Here is a 22,533-nt window from a genome sequence, read left to right on the forward strand (position 1 = left end):
AGAAAGCACATTGAGAGTGGTAGGAGGTGTCGAGGCTCACAACGGGCTGGGCTGGCACCCACGTGGGCCGCTTTTTAAATTGGGAGGGAGATCGTCTCTACAGAGGCTGCCTGGAGGAGCAAGGGGCCCCAGCCCCACAACAGACTCCCAGCCTAGGGTCCCAGAGCTGGGAAAAGAAGTTGCTATGGGCAGTAAGAACTATGTGAAAATCAGTGCAGATTGGGGCTCAGTGATACAGAGGCTGCTGGAGACTCAGCTGTTCCTCTTAAAAGGCCGGCACCATGAACTGATTTTACAAGCTCCCACTTCCTCTGAGCTCCAGTGCCGGGCAAAGCTCTGGGGGACATAGACACATACAAGGAGGAACTGGATTGTTTGGCATCAGGGTAGGAACTCGGGAGCAGCTTTCTCCCAGACAGAGATCATTGTTCCTATGCTGGGACCTCCCGGTTGTAGGGCTGACTGGCAGCCATTTCTGTTTGTTCTGCCATGGTGATTCCCTAAGACCCTGCCTCATCCAATTTACAACCCCACCCAAGCTGTGTGCAGCAGCTTTTGCATATGAATGGCCCGTCCTTCCTTGCTCAGGCTAAAATCTCAACAAGCGCAGCTGGGTCAGGGAGCCCCAAAACTATCAATAAAAAGCTCAAGACCCAGCACCAGCACCAACCTGCCTTGCTTCATAGCAGGGCCTCATCTAGGGACTTCCAAACCCCATACAAAGAGGAAGAATATGCAGATCTCTCTGGAGCTCCTGCTGGGTGGCCCCGGGCAATGGCTGACTTTGCACCTCCCTGGAGACCCAAAAGCCAGTGGGCCCAGTGGCCAGTGTCAGACCATACCAGATTACAACTCTACACATCCATAAGCGACACACTGAAGGGGCAGACTCAGTGAGCATCAAAGCCCCACTGAAGCAAGTCCTGCTCCATAGGGGTGTCTCCTGTACAGCAGCTCTACCACTGTAGTCGCAGCTGGTCCTCACAGCCAATTGGCCTGGTGGTCAATTCCTCCCAGTGACACCAACAGCAATCAAATCTCAACTACAACAAGACTGTGCTCACAGCCCACAAAGGGGTGCACTCAGAGTGCCCAGCTCAGGTGACTGGGGAGGCTGAGCCACTGGGCCCTATAGGACACCTACTACACAAGGCCACTCTACCAACTCAAGGAGACATAGCAGCTCTACCCAACACAAAGAAACAAACACAGGGAAGCAGCCAAAATACAGAGACAAAGAAACATGTCACAAATGAAAGAACTGGAAGAAAGCAAACTACTGGATATAGAGTTCAAAACCACGGTTATAAGGTTACTCAAGAATCTGCTAGAAACCTCCAAAAAAATGGAAAAGGACCAGTCAGAAATTAAATATACACTGACTGAAATAAAGAATAATATATAGGGATTCAACAATAGAGGAGATGATTCTGAGAATCAAATCAACTATTTGAAATATGAGGAAGCAAAAACTACCCAATCAGAAGAGTGAGAAGAAAAAAGAATCCAAAAATATGAAGATAGTGTAAGGAGCCTCTGGGACAACTTCAAGTGTACCAACATTCTCTTTCCTCTAACAGATGAAATCATTTGCATGTTATTTCCCTTACCCCACCTCCTGATTTTTGTTAGTTGTGTTTTTATATTGTCAAAATATAACAATTTACATTTTTTTACATTAGCCTATTTTTCACACTTATGTAATATTCACTTTATATTTAAGTGAAGGCAGTGCTCCTCACCAGTCATTTTATTGGAGCTCCCACATTCATACGTCCTTTATTTTATTTATGTTTAAGTGGTCAAGCAGTTTTTTTAAGAAAGTCTGTTAAGTACTGCTAACCTTTAAGACATTTTTTAATGCTTGCCTTTATTCTTGAGTGACATCTTGGCTGGAAATAATACACTTACTTCACTCTTTCCTTCCTTTGGAGCTACTTTGCAGCCTTTTCTTTCCTACGTTACGGTGTTGAATGTTGCCATGAAGTAGTCTGATGTCAGCCTGAAGGTTCACCTTGTAAATGACTCACTCTCAGCCTAGAAGTTTCAAAATTTTTTATTTTATTCTGGAAATATTGCTGTTGAACATTTTGTGTCCATTTTCATAGAATACAACGAGGGGATTTTTTTAAAGATGTACTTCCTTTCCTTTCACTCTCTTGGTTTTCTTTTCTTATTTCTGTAAGATGAGCCTATTACTTCTGAGAGAAATTTCTTTCCTATTTCACTTATTTCTTCCCAAAAGCCATTTCCATTACACTGTAGCCAGAAGACAAATGATAAAGTCACCCCCTCATTCGTCTCTCTTGATACCTTTGTCAGGATTCGGTGGACTTACCTCCATGGCTTCTGAGGAGAAGAAAGAGAAGTGGCTACCTGCTCTGTGGTCTTCCATTTCATTCCCTTTGGAGTTTCCTGTTTTTCCTTTGCACTCACTTTTTTCAGGTAATGGATTAAGCCTTTTCTATTGATAATTATTTTTAAGGGGGCTCTTTAATGCTTTTGTTACCTCCCTTACACACAAAGATATTCTGTAAGGCAGTTTTATTCTTCCATCTAAATATAGATATTCCTGTAACTTATAATCTCAAGCTCCCCTGATAATTCATATACTCACAAAGTTCAAGATCAGTGATTCATGGCTTCTTGTGCACAACAGTACTCACTTCTTACTACCTAGGATCTACAGGGTGGGACAATTGGTTTACAGTTGTGAGTATATGAAACAGTTTATTCTTGTATTATTATTCATTATATTATTTTTCATATGAACTGTAAATCTCCTTTTGTCATGCCCTATACTTATTCTCTGACTCAATGTGACTTCATCTGCAACAAGAGAATAAGATCTTCCTGGCTGCACTATTGTAAGGTGGTAGCCATGAGACAAATGAGGTAATGTATCTATAATAATAAACGTGTAATATGCTAATTAGGCCAGACAGCCGAATGACCTTACAGACGTCCTTCTGGATGTCCTCCTGGACATCCTTCCAGATGAAACCGGGGCTGCGAGGGTCAAGGCAAGCTGCCATAGCTGCAAGGGCTGAGCCCCTTGCATGAATTTCATGCATCGGACCTCTAGTAGTAATATATTTCAGAAAACATTTTCACCCTTGAGAGAGAGGTTATCGTAGCTTCCACTTTCTCCTTACATGAACTGAGTCATGTACTCAAGTATTTATTCTTTACTGTTTGGGTAACATAATGGCCAAACTAGTTACCAGATTTTTCAGATTTCATTCTCTAGGATTGTATATTACTAGAATACCTATTACAGTGGATAAATTAAAAATTCCTTCTTTTTTTGGTGTTGTTTCTGCACAGAGACCTAACCTGTTCAAAATACCCTGAATGACATATATTCAATGATTTTTTTTTAAATGGTTGATTGATTCACTTGTAACCTGAAATCCCACCATAAGGGAAGACTAAGTAGCTTAAAAACAAACAAACAAAATAAAACACTGAAGCCCAGAAAGCAATAAGTTCCTTTGTATATATTTATAATACTGTTCACATGATTACAGAAAAGCAAAGTAACAGAAAAGATTTCTTTCTTCAGTTCTACCCCAGCTGCGTGGAAAGTGAAAAGTGAACAGCAACACACAGCAGAGGCCATATGTGCTTTACCATGTAATCAGGAAGATAAAGGACATGAATAAGTGTTACCTCTAATTCTTAAAACCAAAGGCTCTATGCTGGTTTATGATAATAATCAGGGAAGCCCACCTTAATCCTATGTCAAGTGACATTCTGCCAGCCCCTTCAGAGTCCAATAACTTTATACTGACATACAAGTAAATCTTTAACATATGTATTGATTTTTATGACTGAGCTCCTTAAGATTCTGCCAATATGGCACCTTCCTCTGGAGTCCAGGGGTTGCTTAACTTTCTTCTTCCAAGAACTTGCCCACATCTCTGTTTCTTGCTGTAGACTTTCCATCTCAGAAAGACCATGAAAGACACGCAACTTTGCAGATACACTTACCTTCACTTTCTGAGATCAAAGGCCACTTCTTAGCAAATGTCCTTTTTCTGTTCACACCCCAGGAAGCATAGTCGCCCCACTCTCCTCAGACAGTCACAGTGAAGGCCCATTGAAGAAGCACTTTTCCAGGTCATGATATTTAGGAACTTGAAACAGTGTTGGGACACCTCGTGGTGCAATATGAACGTAAGATCCATGTGCAAAATGAGCCATAACAGTAGGACATAGGAAACTTTTGTTTAAAATGACAACATATTTGAAAGTTGGGTGTATTTTATTTACAAGTAACATTTAGATACAGAGGTTAATCAGATGCTTCCAAAGATCCCCACTATAATAGCAAAGACACATCAGAGAGGGAATATAGCGAGTTCATGTGTTTCCGCCATGTGACAGCAAGATCCAAGGCTGGTTATATCCAGAAGGCTTAGTAGACATAGTGCCAGATTACTTTCAAACTACAAGCATTGGGGTTTATACTTGATTTATGAATACTCCTAAATAATGTTCCTTAGTACCTTCATTCCTACCATCTACACTGTAGTGCTATCACATCAATGATATGCCTTCAGCTCAACTTAAACTCATTATTTGATTGTCATGAGTTCTGCTGAAAAAAGTTTATGAATAAACCTTATTTAAATTGTAACCCCGCTGCTTTCTCCCACAGCTATTCTCCTGTGAATTTATTCCAGGTGTGCATTGTGTGAGACAGTCTAGCAGAGCTTCTAAGAGATTGCTGTCATTCATGTACACTATCAATAGTATCCATTATGGAAAATGTTACACTGGAATTTTATAAATATATCTTAATATCAGTCATACTTTATATGTAAATACTTGGCTTTTTAAAAAAATCACTACCAAATATAGCCATTGATACTCTGAAACCAAAAGGTTTTTTGCACAGGTAAAATTCTTCCTCTTTTCCCAGGAAATAGAATTCTAAAACTACAGGAAGATCTGAATTATCCACTTGGGGATGAAGTAGCAGTCATACTGTTTCAATAGAGAGCTTTACTCATATACACACGTGTTACTCATTCCTGATGAGTTTTCATTATCTCAAGAAAATGATTCTAATTTATGGATGGGAAAAGGGAAGTTCTTATTAGTAAGGAACCAGTGCAAATGCATAGCCTAATGGCAATGCCGCATTTATAGGCCCCAGAGATCCTTTCAAGAGCACTGCACCTAGAGTCAGACCCTAGGGTATGTCCAGGATGAAATCTACAATTCTAGTTGCTATTCATGGGGCTACTAAAGAACTGAGTCAATGACAACTTATGCATATAGATGTAATTGTCTTAATTTTGAAATTAAAAGAAGAGAAATCCATATTTCCAAAGGATTTCTGCACAGAGAATAAACACCAGCTATCAAACAATTGAAACCAAAAGACTGAGATCTTAAAAAGTTTACCTGCTCCTTTTATAAAATATATATATGTCTTCATAAGATCCTGAGGGACTCAGTCTTAGAATTTGCCTTTGCTCAATTTGACCTTCAGTTCCATATTGAAGATTGAAACTCCAATCTTTCCCCTTTCCAGCAAGTCTTTTTAAACTATAATGAACACAGAAATTACTCAATATTACAGCAAAAGGACTATTGGTTAAATTCACAGAAAGAATGCATAATAGACAGAATTATGTTTTTAAAAATAAATTGTGCTGCAAAACTACTTTTGCAATTACAATATCGGGTTTAGCCCCACAATGTTTAAGAGGCACTGCATTAATATAAACAGAATCATCTAATGCACTTTTTCAAAACAGTGCTTCTCAGCCAGGGCTCGTATGAATTCATTCTGCCGCTGGGTGCCAATGGCACTTTTGGTTTGCTTTACTGGCAACATGTTGGCGACGCATCCTATACTAAGAGAAAGGCTGAAAGACGAGCATATGACAAGAGCCAAATCCACCGTGTTACTTCTTTTCATGCTTCTTGGTTAATTGCCCCACGCCCAGCTGGAAGCTGCCCCGGTTGTCACCGTCTCTCTCTTCCCTCTGCCGACTCTCCTGGGAGACTTGTCGCACAGCCTGCAGGATGGCATTCTGCACAATCTGTTTGCTGGCATTCTGCAGCCTCACCTCTTCAGGCTCGTTTCCAGTTTTCTCGCCTAGACAAAAATATGAAAGGGAGGTGAAAACAACAAAATCAATTTCAGGAACTGTGACAGGAAGGAGCAGGTAGAAAAGGTGAAAGCGGAGGGGAGACTATAAGAACATACTAGGGTGGCCCAGCTAATTGTGAGGAGCTCTCTGTAGCACATACCACTCTTGCCTCCCTTTCTCCCTTTCCAATAGAATCTGCATTTGTTTGCCCCAGCAATGTGCCCAATTTATATTCTCACCATCCCAGAATCCTCTGCTGCTAGCAGGGTAATGAGTCATAGTCTTGGCCAAGGAAACCCCTGGGAAAGTTTTTGGAAAGCGAGAGGCTCATAGCCCCTTTGGCCTTTGGCACCTCCCCTGGATGCAGACATACTGCTTGTAGGTGCTGCAACCATCTAACAACAAGCATGGAGAGGAAAGCCAACATTCTGGGCATCGTTGGGAGACAAAAGGAGCCAGTTCTGAAGGCATCATTGAGCATCTGCACCAGCCCTGGACCATGTACTTTAGGATGTGTTTACATGTGAGATCAATAAACCCCTTTTTGTTAAGTCCGCCACTAGTCAGGTTTTATGTTGCTAGCACCCAAAAATATGCCTAATAGATGTGAGCCCACTGGGGCTGAAAAATAGCTTGTGACTGAATTCATATTAAACACAACCCTGCTCCTGTAATAGCATCCCAAAGAATGAAGCTATTCATTCATCAGAATCTGTTCTCCATGATCTAGAACAGGGGTGGGCAAACTTTTTCTATAGAGGACCAGATAGGAAATATTTGGGGCTGCTGGCCATACCACCTCTCTGAAAACCATTCAACTCTACTACTGTATCATGAGATCAGCTATAGACAGTGCATCAGTGAATGCATATGGCTTTGTTCCAGTAACTCTTTATTGACAAGAAAAGTAAAAAACTATGTTGCAGATTTGGCCCATGGACCAGGTTGCCAACCCATGACTCAGAATGGTGGGAATTTTCTAATTAGAAAGGCAAGACAATATACCCAATATTGACTCTTCCCCTTCTTCCTTAGTTAAAAACACGTCAAAACCTTAATTTTATTTGACCAGCGTCAAAACCTTAATTTTATTTGACCAGCTATATAACTAGGTACAGGTAAGTTCCAATGGGTGGGAGTTTGTTTAGTGAAAATTCTATAAAAGGTCTTTAAAAGGGAAGAGGCAGATAAAGGCCCTTTACCCTCTCCCTTCCTGCTGCCTGCAGCTCAGACACATGGCTGTCTTTCCAGGGGCTCTGGCTGACCATGAGGGAACCTTTAGAATGGAAGCCATTTTCATGGATTTGGAAGGAAAAAGTTAGGAAGGGCCTAAGATTCTAATGACCATATAAGACTATATTAGTCCTTAATTGCTAATCTCTAGGCCTCTTTTATATTAGAATAAATATATATAATTTAAGGCAGTGTTATTTTGGATTTATTTTACTGTGCATCAAACTTATTACCAATTCATATATAACAGAATGATCACGAATCTAACATTTGACTAAAGTGCAATCGTGAAAATGTTAAAGCCCACCTGTTTATATTTATAGTGACAAATAAAATGGGCATCATTCCTTGTTCGAAATCATCTTTTCAGATGTTCCTTCTATTTAAATACTCTGCTACCATGCAAATGTATTTTAAATTGGCAAAGAATGGTTTTCATCAGAATTGATTCATGAACAACAGAATTTATGCACCCATAAGAACATCGCATAAGAGAATATTGAGTCATTCTAGAAGGCCAGGCAGCTCTTATCCCTTTAGACGTATAACTGTCATTTATTCAGCATTTGCATCACTAGCACCCCCTCCTGAGGGATTTACAGACCAATAAACAAGGCAAGATGAATCTATCCAAAACTAGAAAACAATACTCATTCTCCACCCCCTTCCAAAAAAAAAAACAACAAAAAACAAAACAAAAACAGGATAAAATCAGCAATCTACACCAAACCAAACAAAGGGGTCCAGAGCTACGATATATGGCAGATTAAAACTCTAAAAGCAGCAGAGAAGAATCATTTAAATATTCTCTGTAGAAAAAGAATGAATAGTAATACTAAGAGACATGAGGGCACAGCAATTAAGAATGTGCATTTTAAATACTTTAGAGTTAAGTTCAAGTTATTTTTTGTATATAGAGATTTTTATTGATTTTAGGAAGGGAGAGAGAGAGAGAGAGAGAGAGAGAGAGAGAGAGAGAGAGAAACATCAATGATGAGAGAGAATCATTGATCGGCTGCCTCCTACATGCCCCACACTGGGAATTGAGCCCACAACCCAGGCACGTACCCTGACTGGAAATTCAACCATGACCTCCTGGTTCATAGGTCGACACTCAACCACTGAGCAACACTGTCTGAGCAAGAGTTCAAGCCCTGACCAGTTTGGCTCAGTGGATAGAGCATCAGTCTGAGGACTGAGGGGTCCCAGGTTCGATTCCGTCAAGGGCATGTATCTTGGTTGCGGGCACATCCCCAGTAGGGGGTGTGCAGGAGGCAGCTGATTGATGTTTTTCTCTCATCGATGTTTCTAACTCTCTGTCCCTCTCCCTTCCTCTCTGTAAAAAATCAATAAAATATATACATATTTAAAAAGAGTTCAAGTTCCTTCTGTCACTTACAGCCATGTGGTCTCGCTCTCTAAGCCTGTTTGCACACCTGTAAGAAGGGCAAGCAGTACCTATTAGGATGGTTGCTAGAGAATTAAGTGACATGACAACTGCTCCGCACTTAGTGTAGTTCCTGAGCACTTAGTATCCACCATTGTGTATTGGCTGGGCTACAGATTAGGCTGTTGTAACAGAGAAACAGAACTAGAGCAGCTCACTCCCGGGAGAGATATTTATTGCCCTCTGCATAACAGCTCAGAGGTGCCCCAGTGTGTAGGGGGCTGTGCTCCACCAGGTTATCTAAGGGCTCGACTCCCTTCCATCTTCCTGCTCTGCCATTTCCTACTCTACTGGCCTTAACTGCGTGAGTAGAGCTGGTTAACTAATATGCCATTTGGGGCTGGAAGGGAGCCAAAGAGAAAATGGAGGGCAAGCAATTTCCCTCTAAAGAGTTGTCATAGAAATTGCAAGCATCACTCTGCTCATTTGCTACTGGGGGAAACTGAGCCATGTGGTGGTCACATCTAGCCACATGGGAGGCTAGCCACAGACTGCAATGCCTGTGGCTCAGTGTGGGCCAGTCACCTGGGGCCTGAGAGGCTGGATCAAGACGTAAGAGCTCAGCCATTTAGGAGGAGGAAACCGCCCGGCCCCTGTCCTGGGAAGGCACTGCGGGCAGACCACGCATTGTCAGGACTGACGTTGTCCACCATAATAACCGACTGGTGCTCCTATGGCATTCATTTTAAAGGAAAAGGCATTTGCGAACGCCCTAGTGGAGACCCTTAATATAAGTACAGTGTGCAAAAGTGCATTACAGCCGACAGAAAGCAGAGCCAGCCACAGAAATCCTGCGTTTTGCCATTTACTTACATGCACTACATTTATTTGAAATTAATAAATCTAGGCCAATTGCCTGGTTTTAAATGATGCAAATGTCCTCCAGCCTAATTAGCATTTACAAGATCGTACCGGTATTTCACAAAAGATGATGAATTGATGTAATTAGCTTTAAACTCTAAATGCCCAATATAAATGCATTGAAGTCAAGATTGTGAAGTAACTAAATTTGCCTTCTGTGTCTTTCCACCTCAAATCATTACCCTCCTTTCCCCTCCCAACACCACACATGCAGGCCTCCCTGGGGTCATGCTTCCCTGTGACACCCAGCCCACCCATGGGGCCAGCCTGCCACAGACTCCCCTGAGCTCCGTGCCCTCTCCCTACCCTTCCCAGCCTGCTGTTTCAGGTGCCATCCTTACCAGCCCAGTGGAAAGGGTCTGGGGAACTCAATTGCAATGTGGTTAATAATTGGTCTTAAGTCCTTATTTATATCATTAAAATTGTGCTGCTATCGACCATAGGAAGATCCTCCTGATAAAAATTTACATTGTTTTTCCCCTAAGAATCTAAGTGCCACTTGCCTCTATTACATTAACCCTATCACATTCCAGTGAGGTGGGTTTTAGAAAAAGTTAGCATTCCCACTGTGAGGCAGAATCCGATTAGTGATTTTTTCCTGGATCACACAGAGAATGTGGCAGAGGTTTGGTCATACGCACTGTCTCTCCCCATTGGGTCACTAAATATGCAAGTGCCTCTTAGGGCTCCACCACCACTGACTGTCCACACTCTCCAACACATGGTGCTGCTGATGGGGACCACGGAGCATATTTTTATCTTACCCGCTGATTGCTTGAAACTATAAAGACATATTATCATTCATCAATGACTAGCCTATGGAACGCAGAGAACGAGAACTAATTCTGGCCCCTTAATTAATGGAATGATAGTCTATTTTCCAGCTCTGTAACTACAGGAATTTTTCATGAAGGACCAGATGTTAGGTCTCATTCATCTACGCCGAGAGCTAATAAAGCCATCCTGCTTGCCCTGCTGTGTCACTGACCAAGCTCAAGTGATGTGACTTCCCAGCAACAGAGTCACAGCCTCTGAGTCCCAATAAAACTTGAAAAGGAAAAGACAATTATAATCTAGAAATCAAGTTTTGAGTATTTTGGCCAAGAAGAGCAGAGGTAATTTTGAAAGAGAACAAATAGGGAGGACCTAATTTAGCAGCTTTCGATACCAGCCATAAAGCTGTAGTGCAGTCATGCACCACTTAACGATGGGAATGCGGTCTGAGAAAAGCACCATCAGGGAATTTCCTCCTTGTGCAAACATTGTGGAGTGACTGACACAAACCTAGACGGCATGTCCTACCACACGCAGAGACTATATGGCATAGCCGAGTGCGACAAGTCTGCACCTGCGGTACAGACTAAATCAAGCACAGGAGAAAACGATGCAACAGCCATTGCGAAAAATTTGATAAATCAGGCTACATTAAACTAAGTGTGTATTGTCATGGAAACATACCACACACACACACACACACACACACACACACACACACACATAGTTAAAAGGCTTATCATTTGAGGAAACTGAGGCAGGAGAAATGCTATCTTGGGAATGTTTTAAGAATTTCTTTTCTGAACACTCCGATAACAACTCCATCAAGACTGGGTTACGCGTTCAGAGACACCCAAAAGAATGTTTTGATGACCTCGCAGGTTTCTGCAAAATTTAGCTGCAGGTTTTTCTCCTTTCATCCTGAAAGACTCGGGAAATCTAACTCCTCCCAGGTCCTAGTTTCTTGCTTCAGAATTTCCATGAAGAAGGATTTAGGAAGGGCAATCAGAGAAAAGGGAAACCAAGAATCTGTTCTGAAACTGGGGTGTGCATGACACTTTACGCAGGGCTGATAAAATGCCTATTTTTCATATCCAACAGGGGGTGGGATGGGGATGAGGCCATTGCCCGCCTTCTGACCTTCTCTAACCGCTCACTTCTTCACAGTGGCTGTGTCCACCCTCCCCTCCCAAAGCCACCAAGCAAACCTAGCTGGCCCAAACTGTGGGCTCCTGCGTTCCTGCCCCAGGGGTATGCCAGAAAGGAGTCTGGAAATCGGAAGTCAGGTATTTAAGCGACAGAAACTGTAGGCACCGTGTGAGCCTGTGTATTAAAGAGGCCATACTAGACCTGAAGAGAACACAGAACAAATGCTGGGACCCTGAGGGTGAGTACTCTTCCCACTCTCGGAGCCAGGTCTTTACCCGGACACCACCTCCCGCTCAGAGCTCTGCGGCCAGACCACCACCGCCCAGGCTGCGCCCCTGCCCGGTTCTGCAGCCTCTGCTGCCCCTTGGTGGCCACTCCTAGGGTTGCCACAGACTCAGGGACAGGACGTCCTTTGGCAGAAAGTGGGCAGCCCTGATTCCTGGAATGGGTAGCGTGCCTGTGTGTGTGTGTTTTTTCTGTGTGTGTGTGTGTGTGTGTGTGTGTGTGAATGTGTGAGTGTATGAGTGTGTGTGAATGTGTGGCTGTCTCAGTGTGTAAATACGTGTGTTACTATAGGGGAAATCCTTGAAATCTCCATGAGACAAAGGTGTGGTTTTATCAAACACACTTAGCACAACTAGCTCACCATGGTACTTGCTGTCTGACCACAAAACCTCACGCAGACCTTTATAGCTATGTCCTCCCAAGAGTTCAGGGGCAGCTGGGAATATAGTCCAGAGGTTTCCTGTCTCAATTCAGATGAAAATTGCTTGACCAAAATATTTAATATCTTTTAAATGTTTAACGAAATATTCTGAGTTCCTGGGCAAAACTAGCCACGTGCTCTCCCTTCCTATCCACTATGGAGAGGGAGGGAGGGAGGGAGGAATTAATATTAGCTTTTTGAGTGATTTTAAATAAATGCTATAAAAAATCCTCTCACATTGTCCTCCCTACAATGAAGAGCACAGCCTTCACCATCATCATCGTTCGGCTAAAGACGGAATCAAATCCCAGCTGCGACAAGTCAGCAGAGAGTACACATCTACATCTTAACTACGTGGTGCCTCAAAGCGCAGCCATCATCCCTGGAGGATGTAAGTACAAAGCAAAACTCTCAGGAGGAGATTATGCTCTGACATAAAGTAAAACCTTTTCTACTCTCCTTGAAGAGCAGCTCCCCACCTTTTGAAAACGACTCCTCTGTAATGTCAAAATATTTCATCTATCCTCTCATAACACAATGACAAAAAGAGGCTATGAATTCAGTGATGCTTTTAGATAAATCTGAATGGTATTCATCACGACAGCCTCCACCTACATTTGAAAATTGCAGGAGTTAGAGAGATGGCATTTCCAACCACCACAGTGTGGTGCAACCTGGCGTCCCTGTCCCTTAAAACAGCTCCATGGCTCCCAGGGTCTTTCTTGCTCCCACACGGGACTGCAGGTGTAGAAGCAATGAAAACCAGGTAGATGTTTTAAACTAATGCCTGACGATGGAACGCAGGCAGCAAGCAGCCAGGTGCGGTGTGGAGCAAGAACTTTTCCACCAGCTAGCCTCAAATTCTACCCCTACTCCTAGTCACCCATGAAGCATTTACTAAATGCCTCAGTGTGACGGGTTTGCACAAGATAGCCAAATCAAACTGTCACCTTCTGGAAGGATATAATGCCTAAGATTTCGCACAGTTTTAAGTACGATAAAATATTTTAAGGCTTTAAAAGTTTAGCAGAGAAGATAAAGTATCAGCCCTCTCAATTTTTCAAGAGGCTCAAATATTGCAGGAAGTCACTCACATGGGGACCTCCTACCCAGTAAGTCCAGAGCTGGGGTAGAACTGCATGCTCAGGAGTTCTTCCCAGGACCCCCTCCTGCTGATGCCTGGTGTTCCGGCAGGCGAGGAGCTGGCAGCTAGTAACAGAGCCCAGAGATGATTTCCTTCTCTGCCCCAAATGGGAAATAAGTAAATGAATGCCGCGCCCTCACTTGCTTCCTAACTGATTTTCATATTAAATCACTGTCTTGTTATTACATCTTCTATTTGTCCTTCCACTTGCTGCCCTGACAGCAACCCGAGTAACGTTTTTTCAATGGAAATCCAGTATGTCATCCGATGGTTCAAAACCTTCCTTGGCGAGAATATCAGAAAGGCTGCTCCAATTTTTAGGCCACATAACTAGGCCAATTACCAGTTTTTAAATTTACACTATTTATATCTCTCATTTCCTATCTTCCTGGTTTTCTCCATTCTCTCCTTTTGCATCCCTGTCAGTCCCTCTGATGATCAGTTCTTAGCTCTCTCCCATAGGTTTCAAATACTTTTCAGAACAGGGTGGTGTGAAAACAAGCCCCTTCACTTAGGTCCAGTGATGTTCCCTGGTGGTTTGTTCCATTGGCCAACCATTTGCCATGAACACACTCCCCAGGCATTTATAAACTCTCTGAACCCACAACTCTCCGGGGCTGAGAAGGCCCCTGTCCCAGAGGCTCTGCATGTGAACTTCTGGGCCTTTCAAGTTCAAGGCCTGCACAAGCCTCAGCTTTCCCTCCAATCACACAGGAAAACATATTCAACCAGTTTGTTTAAAGCAAAGGAATGAGATGACAAGTCCATGTTGCTTCATCTACAAATTGGATGAAGAAATACAAAACTCCTTCTTCAACCATGAGTTTCCTCGGGTAAAATTCTAGTATAGAAGATAAAGATAAAGGCTTTTCTGTTATTATACCTTTTTTATATAACCACGAGGATCTTGGCTCCCTTTGCTGTGTTGGGGTTAATTAGAAAAAGAGCACAGGTGGCTGGAAATAGAAAAGGAAGTGAAGAACAGGATCAGATGTTTTATGGGAGTTTCTTTCAGTGATATTTCAGAAGGGAAAAGAAACTGAAGGAAAATAAACCCACACTTTAGAAGCGTCTGTTACAGCTATGCAATAGGAGAGTAATTTCACCTGTCTCAACCTGTGTCTTAGAGCTTTGGCTGCCAGCATCAAAACTCCAAGACAGAGCACAGCAAGTGCACTGTGCATTTGCTCTAAGAGTCAGATATGGAAAAAGAAATAAGGGAGGGAAGGAGAGATGGAGGCAGGGAGGAAAAGAGAAACAGTATCTCTGAGAATGCAAATTAAAATCAAATTGCATGCATCTAATTAACAGAATAATCATGCCTTTAAAAATTTCTAGCAAGCAAGCTATAATAAATATAAATTCATTATACAAGACACATTATAAGCAGTTTAAGATGCAAAAGTTTACATTGATATACTCTTTAGAGTGACAGGTGGGTCTCATCTCCAGGGGATCAGGATTCACAGCAATCTAGGCAATCCCCTGCTCTGAGTGCTCTCTCTGTCCTTGTCCTGGAGGGCGGGGCCTGCCAGAGAAGACACATGATACATGGAGTCATCCAAATGTTTATTGAGCATCAGCTATGTCCAGCCAATGTGCTAGGCATTAGGGGTACTGAGATAATTCACATCTCCTGGTCTTCACGACGTTCACAGAAGGCACAGGATATGATATGGTTCTATGAGCCTCTTAACACCCTAGCCTACTTTAATCATCTTTCAAATCACAATAGTAAATCCTTCCAAGGTATATCTTATAGGATTAATATAAGGATAAAAATTTATAAGAAATATTCAAATGCTATGACGAGTTGAATCTGATATATACATATTTATATAATTCCATGAGTTCAAAATTCTCATTTCACACACATTTCTCTTTAGAAAGGCCTGACATCAGCACTATTAACTTCTAGGGTGTAGAGAGGGAAGGGCTCGTCTGTCACAGCACAGGCGGTAGAGAGCAGAGAACAAGGGAAAAGCAATAAAGAGGATGATCTGTTACAGGAAAGGTGGGATCTTCGTGACAGAGCTCAGGCAGGTCATTGAGCATCTGGTTGGTTTGTGGTTCTCAACATCTGGCATCATAAGAACCACCAAGGATCCAGAATGACAATGAAGACTGCATAGGAAGCGGCTCTGGAATGTACATATTTAGCTGTGGCCGCAGATAATTCTGATGCATGTTTCAGATGGGCCACCCTTTTATTTAAAACTCACTCACCTTCAGTCTATATACCCACAGAGCATGAGGAAATTCAGTGACTAAGTGACCATTTCACAGTTTATTTAATTAATGGGACAATCAAGCAAATGATTCAAGCCACAAAGTGCACGGTGCACCTCCTCCACTTACTGAATTAGCTAATTGCTAAATCTGACTATACTCTGGGAAACACTAATCAGCCATTAATCTTCAGCAAGGTTTTAACCATTCACTTTAAATTCTGGCTGTTACTTCATCTACCCACTCTCCCGGTCGCAAACCTGGGTTATGGAGACTAGTATCATTTCCAGGGTTCTCCTCTTTCATTATATAGTTAAATCTGTCGAAGGACTCAGGTTTGTGGACAATATAAGAAACAACCTTTTGTTGAGGGGAAATGGAAATGAGAAGTTCTTACCTGTGGAAAAATTTCCTCTCTTATAAATGCTTTTTAATTCTCTGTATGCTAAAGACATGCTGTATTCTTGGCAGCCTTCAAGCTATTTTTTTCAATACTTGATTGCAGTTAATAGGTGTGAATTCCAGGAAGTAAGAAAATTAGAAGATACACTTCTAAATCTCACAAGGCATTAACAGGTAGAACATTTGCAATGATGAAAAAGAAATGTTGGCAGTTAATGTTATCAGTATGTGTGTTCAGAAGACTGAACAATATGATCCATCTGGTATACTTATGCGAGTCACATAATGTACTAGGCAGTTTATTTTAAAAATTCAGTAATACAACAATTATCCCTTTTTAGAAAACTGGGGGGGGGGGGGGCTGCAATTCAATCATCACACATTTGAAAATACATCATAGGCAAATATTGTGCCTGTATTTGGAAAGTATTCTTTGTGTGCAGAAAATCTAGAGCAAGGTGAAAAAAAGGGACAGTGAAAATAAAACCCAGATCATATTTGAATTTAAAATGCACATGAAAATAATTTGATATAAAATCATGTAACCCCAGGGGAAGCAATAAATTAATTCATAGCAAGATGATAAAGGATGAAAAATATGGTCTATTGTTCCCACTATTATTACAAAGTTCATTTGCTTTAACAGAATGGAATTCAGTGAAGTAGAGGAATAAGCAATACATTGCTTGTGATTTGAGGTAGGGTTAACATAATTTAGAGCCACTAGTGGATTGCAGACATATGACAACTTTGTATTTATTTTTTCAAATGAATTTTTTATTAACGGAATAAAATACCGCAGGGAAAAGCGAGTAAGAAGTGTGTATCTAACTTCAACTTTATTATCTCCAATCCAATAAACTCAACTGCTTCACACAGAGATAAGAAGGTCAAGGTCATATAATATGATGAGCCAGAAGGCCCCATTCCTGCCAGGAACACAGATACATCTCTCAGCCATGTAAGCTTTCTTCAATGTATCCCCAATGGCCATAGGGAAAGGGGTATTTGAAGGTAAGTAGTATAACAAAACTTCACCACATTTGAAAACATTTACAGCACCTGCCTTCCAAGTAATACATAGTACATTAGTCTCATCCTTTGTACAAAGCTCATAACATTTATATCACCCATGTATAACATACAACTTGGTACAATATGCATTCCCAGTGGTGATGTAAAGGTAAATTGCTACATCACTGGTCTTTTGGATAGATATTAAAGAGTTGGAGTAAAAATCACTAATTTTTATTCTATTATGTCTAAAGATAACAAAATTTTTGAGTCAATTTTCACCTTTCTAGCCCGTTCATTGAATGGTTTTCAATTCACCTTTTCATTTCCGGTTGTATACAACTGGTGTCTCTCTTGTTTACTCCAACCTGCAGCCAGATGGCTGTAGAGCATGAAAACTAACGAGAAAATATGAGTCAGTACAAGTGCCCATTAGAAAAGAAAGATGAACCCAGCAAAACATCAAAACATTCTATTGAAATGTTGCACCCTGTGTGTTCTGCTTATCAAGGGAGATGTCATCCGAGGCTTTAACTGGTGCCTGTAAAGGCAGATAAAATGGGCCATCAGCTGCTGGTTTTATCTCACACTCAGCTCATAACAGGAGATACCAAGGCCTGCTTGGCAGACACCTGTCGACACTCCAAGGGTGGTAGGAAATGATGAGAAAGGAAGGTGCAAAAAATAACAGCAGCCAGGACAAAGCACTTCACTTCATGAGCTCTGTCTCCTCTCTGCAATTGTAATGAACTTAAACCCCTAAAGTCAGTATGAGAATAACAACACTCTGGGCTCACACCCAGTTTTCAAAGAAAGCAGAAATGAGACTTTTTGAAGACACTTGGAAGGCTAAGTGTTCTGATCTGTGCACTTGTGCTACCTTCATGCTGTCCCTAAACTGGGTAAAAGGGAGCCCTACCTACACTGAGTGGAACCCTGCGAAGATAAGAATAGATGCAAACGGGCCTCTCTAAGTGAGCAAGGTGTAACACAAGAAGAACAGACAGAGGCCTCATGTCTCACCATTCCTCTTTCTAAGACCAGCACTGCCAGCCCTTCCTGTGACTTGTGAGGTTGGCTACCAACCCTCAGGAACCTTCACCACACAGTGCTCCAAGCGGCCTTTGCCAGTCGTCCTCATAGAAAGCATTTTGCGGTTCCCAGATGGCAGACCCACACTGGGCTTGGGTAAAGGTCTGGACTTGCAGCCAGTTTCACCCTAACCTACTAAGTAACTTCGAAAAATCACTTGACCTGTCTGGCTTCAAGCTTCCTTTTCTAAAAAGAAAAATTCCTCTAGTATTCAATGTTCTATAAAGTGCTTATCATTATTATGATAAGCTATTATTTTCATAGCTTTTAAACTATCTGATGTCAGCAAATTAACTAAAATATAGACAATACCCAGAAAGATGATAGGCATCTACCAGTGAGAAGGTTCCCTGAACTAAATATAAATTACCTAAGTGTCATGTGTTCGTCAATGTGTAAACCCCCCTCCAATTCATTATTGTAGTACTGATTATGGGTAGGACTTAAAATGCTCACATCTTATAGCAATACATTTGGATCCCCTGTTCGGTGCTGCTTCATGGAACAAGGCACCATTTTGTGTCCCAAAATCTGATTCTCAGGACCAGCACAATATTTCTACATATTTCATCAAATAAGAACCATATTCAAACCACATGCCAAGATAAACACACACAAAAAGGCAAACACTGTTGATAAAAATTAATTCCAGATAAACTGTTTAACATGGATAGAAAGAGGGTGAGAACCTGATTACATTCTTGGCTCCTATTTCATCAATTCTCAGAATGACATTTGAAATTGTTTTCTCACAAGTTGACAGAGCACAACTTAAGGTGGCAAGAATTAATTACAGTAGGTATCTTGAGTAATTCTAAACCAGAGTTCACAAAAACATGTGAGCATCTGTTTCCTTTGAATATGCTTCTGCTCCTAAAGACACATCTTCCATAATGTCTTACACCATCTGCAAAACACTGCACATGATTGGCTTGAGGGACAGGGACTAGCAATTGGCTCCGCTAACATCCATAGATGTGCTAATTATTAAAAATGCCCCCTTTGGCTATCATATTTAAAAAGGAAACGAATTAAGTGATACAGAAAGAACATTACATATGATTTTCATTCCTGCAGAGTAAAATGTTTTTAAAATTATGTAACAGCTAAGGCAGTGTGACCCCAGCACAGAAAAACAGACAGATGGACAAATGGAACAGGTTAGAAAGGCTGGTACCTCGCATTCGATGAAGATGATAGTTCAAATGATAGTTCAAAAGGTGCTGAGGAAATTAGATGTCTTTTAAAAATTTTTAATCTCTAACTCCAGATGGAGAAAAAAATGGTGAATGTTTTTCAAAATAAAGAACATGCACTAGATACACTAAAATAAATGTACAAGGCTGGGGAGAAAGGCGGCACTGAGGCTGAAGGATGAAAGAACAAAATTAACAAAATAACAAACAGGGACTCTGCATGGACCAGTGATGATAGCGTGTCATGAACTGAGAAATGTTATTAGTTAAATTCAGCACATTTGAGTCCAAAAAGGAAGAAAAAAAGAAGAAAGGGAGGAAAAGAGAATGAAAAATATATAGTGAATGTGTATCTGGTCTTGGAGAGAAAAAGTCCATCAAATAGCACCAATTATCACAAAAGTCCACAAAGAAGGTGATAAAATTTACTACACTACAATAAAATCTTCAGTACATCAAATAAAACACAAATAATTTTTAAAAGGCAATCAACTAGGAAAAATATTTGCTATATATTTGAAAAAGGGTTATCTTAATATATAGATATGTCTTTCAAATTGATAATAGCCCCCAATATAAACATGAGTTCATTATAATGAACACTTTATAAAAGAAATAGTCATAATGATCAACTAAGCACAAGCATTAACCTGTGTACCTTCCACTGTATAAATATCCAAAAAGGAATAAACCCACAGCCATGACAAGAAAAAAAAATGGGACAAAGGGAACCAATGAAGAGAGATATCTACAAATTTCTGGAAGAAAAAAATCACATAGGATTGAGTAGACATAGGAAATAAAAAAAGCCACAGCCTGGAATATACTAGAAAGTGGCATTCAGTCAGCCTAAGAGAACAGAGAGACTCTGGGATCAGAATCTGCTGTATTGTGGAGCAGATGTAAGAAGCAGGATTCAACTCAGGTAGGATGTTCAAAGGCAAGAGTAATATGTGTTCATCCTCCTTTTTCAAGATAAAAACTATCCTCATCCAGAATACAAAAAAAAAAAAAAAAAATGATACGATGCCTTCCGCCCCAGGCAAAAGTGAGCCAATAATAATAATAATAATAATAATAATAATAATAAATTGATGGCTATTCTCTCCCTCATGGCCACAAAATGATTGCAATAGATTCTGGCATCACATCCTCATAAAACAGAACATGGAATCCTTCTTCCTTGTGACTGTTTCTAAGAGCTAGAAATGTCTTTGCCAATTTTAAGGAATTAGCTCACATGACTGTGGGAGCTGGGAAGTCAGAAATCTACGGGCAGGCAGCAGGCTAGAAACCTGGGGAAGAGTTGATGTTGCAGCATTGAGTCCAAAGGCAGACTAGAGAAAGAATTCCTTTTTCATCAGGGAACCTCCATCTTTTCTTTTAAGGCCTTCTACTGATTAGATGAGGCCCACTCATATTTTGGAGCATTATTTGCTATATTCAAAGTGTACTGATTTAAAAGTTAATCACACCTAAAAAAAAAATACTTTCCCAGAAACATCTAGACTAGTGTTTAACCAAAATTGAGTCAGCATTGCCTGGCGAAGTTGACAGAGAATTAATCATCACAGGAGGGTTAGGTGAAATTCACAGAGGGATGGCAAAAATATAAAGTTTTATAATAAACTATATACATAATTCTATAGGAAAGAAGTGAATACACTCTCGTGAAAACCTGCTGAAATGACTATATACCATGACAGGCAATGCCCAGCAATTACAGTTACTCTTCACCTCAGCCTCTCGGTCCTGTACTGGCCCAGAATTCTATTATCTGTAACCATTTGAAATTTTACATGAGCACAATTATAGTTGTATACAAGACTGTCACACATTCTGTATTACTAATTCGCACATTTGGGATATTAAAAAATATTCTAATTTTTAACAAAAATAGTGCTTATTTTGCATTATGTGGTAAATATGTAGTACTAGCAATTTGGGCAGAATTCAATCTGATCCGATTAATTACAAAGGCAAAAAACACAACTGAACACAAACATGCTACTAGTTAGAGAAAAGACCTGTTTCCTTTTATAATCAGGCCTATAGTCAAATAAGGTTCCAAGGACCTCTGGAGACAGAGCATTCATTACTCGACTTAATTAACTATTTAGAGGTCTATTTCCCTGCTTGCCCACTCTGTAAGTTTCCATACTTCAGAGTCTGACCTTAAGTGACATCACAGTGTGGCTGCATCACCCCAGTTCTCTCGCTGGATGGCTGAGCAAGTTAACCTCTTGGTTTCTATTTCCTTATGTTTAAATTAGAGGTTGAATTGGCAACTCTTGAATTCTGAGTCTGCTAATCAAAGTATTCATACAGTCCCCTAGCATATTTTAAATGTTCAATCATAACAACAGCACACTCATATTTAAACATTTCATGTATGAAATGACTCATTTAATCATCATGAAAACCATATTAAGTAGAAACTTGTATCTGTTCTTATCCCAGGTCCTCAGAACCTTGCATCACTCATCAAGTTGTGTGAGCATTTGTGACTGCCTCATTAATAGAATATGGTAGAGGGGGCGTGACATGACTTCCAAGGTTAGGCGTACAGATTCCACTGGTGTTTTCTCCCTTAGGGCAGTCATCTCAGAACCCAGCCACCATACTGTAAGGAGACTCAAGCCACAAGGAGAGGCTACATATAGTGTTCCAACTGACAGCACCCAGTGGAGATCTTATCTAACAGCTAGAATCAACCATCAGTTATGAAAGTGAATGGGCCTTCAGATGATTTCAGCCCCCAGCATTCAAGTAATTCCCGCTGATGCCAAGTGGAACAGAGACCAGCTAACCTTGCCACGCAGCCCCACCTCAAATAGAAGAATCATGGCAAAATACAAGCCACTAAGTTTTGTGGTGGTTTGTTCTGTAGTAATAGATAATCAGAACAAGGTTAGTAGTGTTTTATCCTCATTTTATCCATGGGGAAACTGAGGCAAAGCGAGACTATGTAAATTGCCCAAGGTCACACAGCGTGGAAGCAGAATTGGAACCCAGCAGTCTAACTCCAGGGAGTGAGCCCTTGGACATTATGCTATACTCCATTTAATAAGCAACTGACAGAATTATTAGTCCTTGATTCACAGCCCTGCTTATTCCTTGTGATATTTCATAGTGCGTCTTACCTTACTAAATTATTTAATATGTTGTATATTTTA

At 40.9% G+C, this 22,533-nt stretch overlaps 1 protein-coding gene across 1 annotated transcript in view; it reads right to left on the reverse strand.

The window, feature by feature from the left end:
- Positions 1-4,257: 4,257 nt before the first annotated feature.
- AKAIN1 (A-kinase anchor inhibitor 1) overlaps positions 4,258-22,533 on the reverse strand; it is a 29,743-nt gene continuing 11,467 nt past the window's right edge. The window contains exon 2 of the mRNA XM_081097421.1: positions 4,258-6,115. Coding sequence (XP_080953547.1) covers positions 5,922-6,115 — 194 coding nt within the window. The 3' untranslated portion in view covers positions 4,258-5,921. The remainder of the gene's footprint in view (positions 6,116-22,533) is intronic.

Source organism: Myotis nattereri (genome assembly GCF_964212035.1).
Source record: "Myotis nattereri genome assembly, chromosome: 8".
Classification (NCBI taxonomy): Eukaryota; Metazoa; Chordata; class Mammalia; order Chiroptera; family Vespertilionidae; genus Myotis; species Myotis nattereri.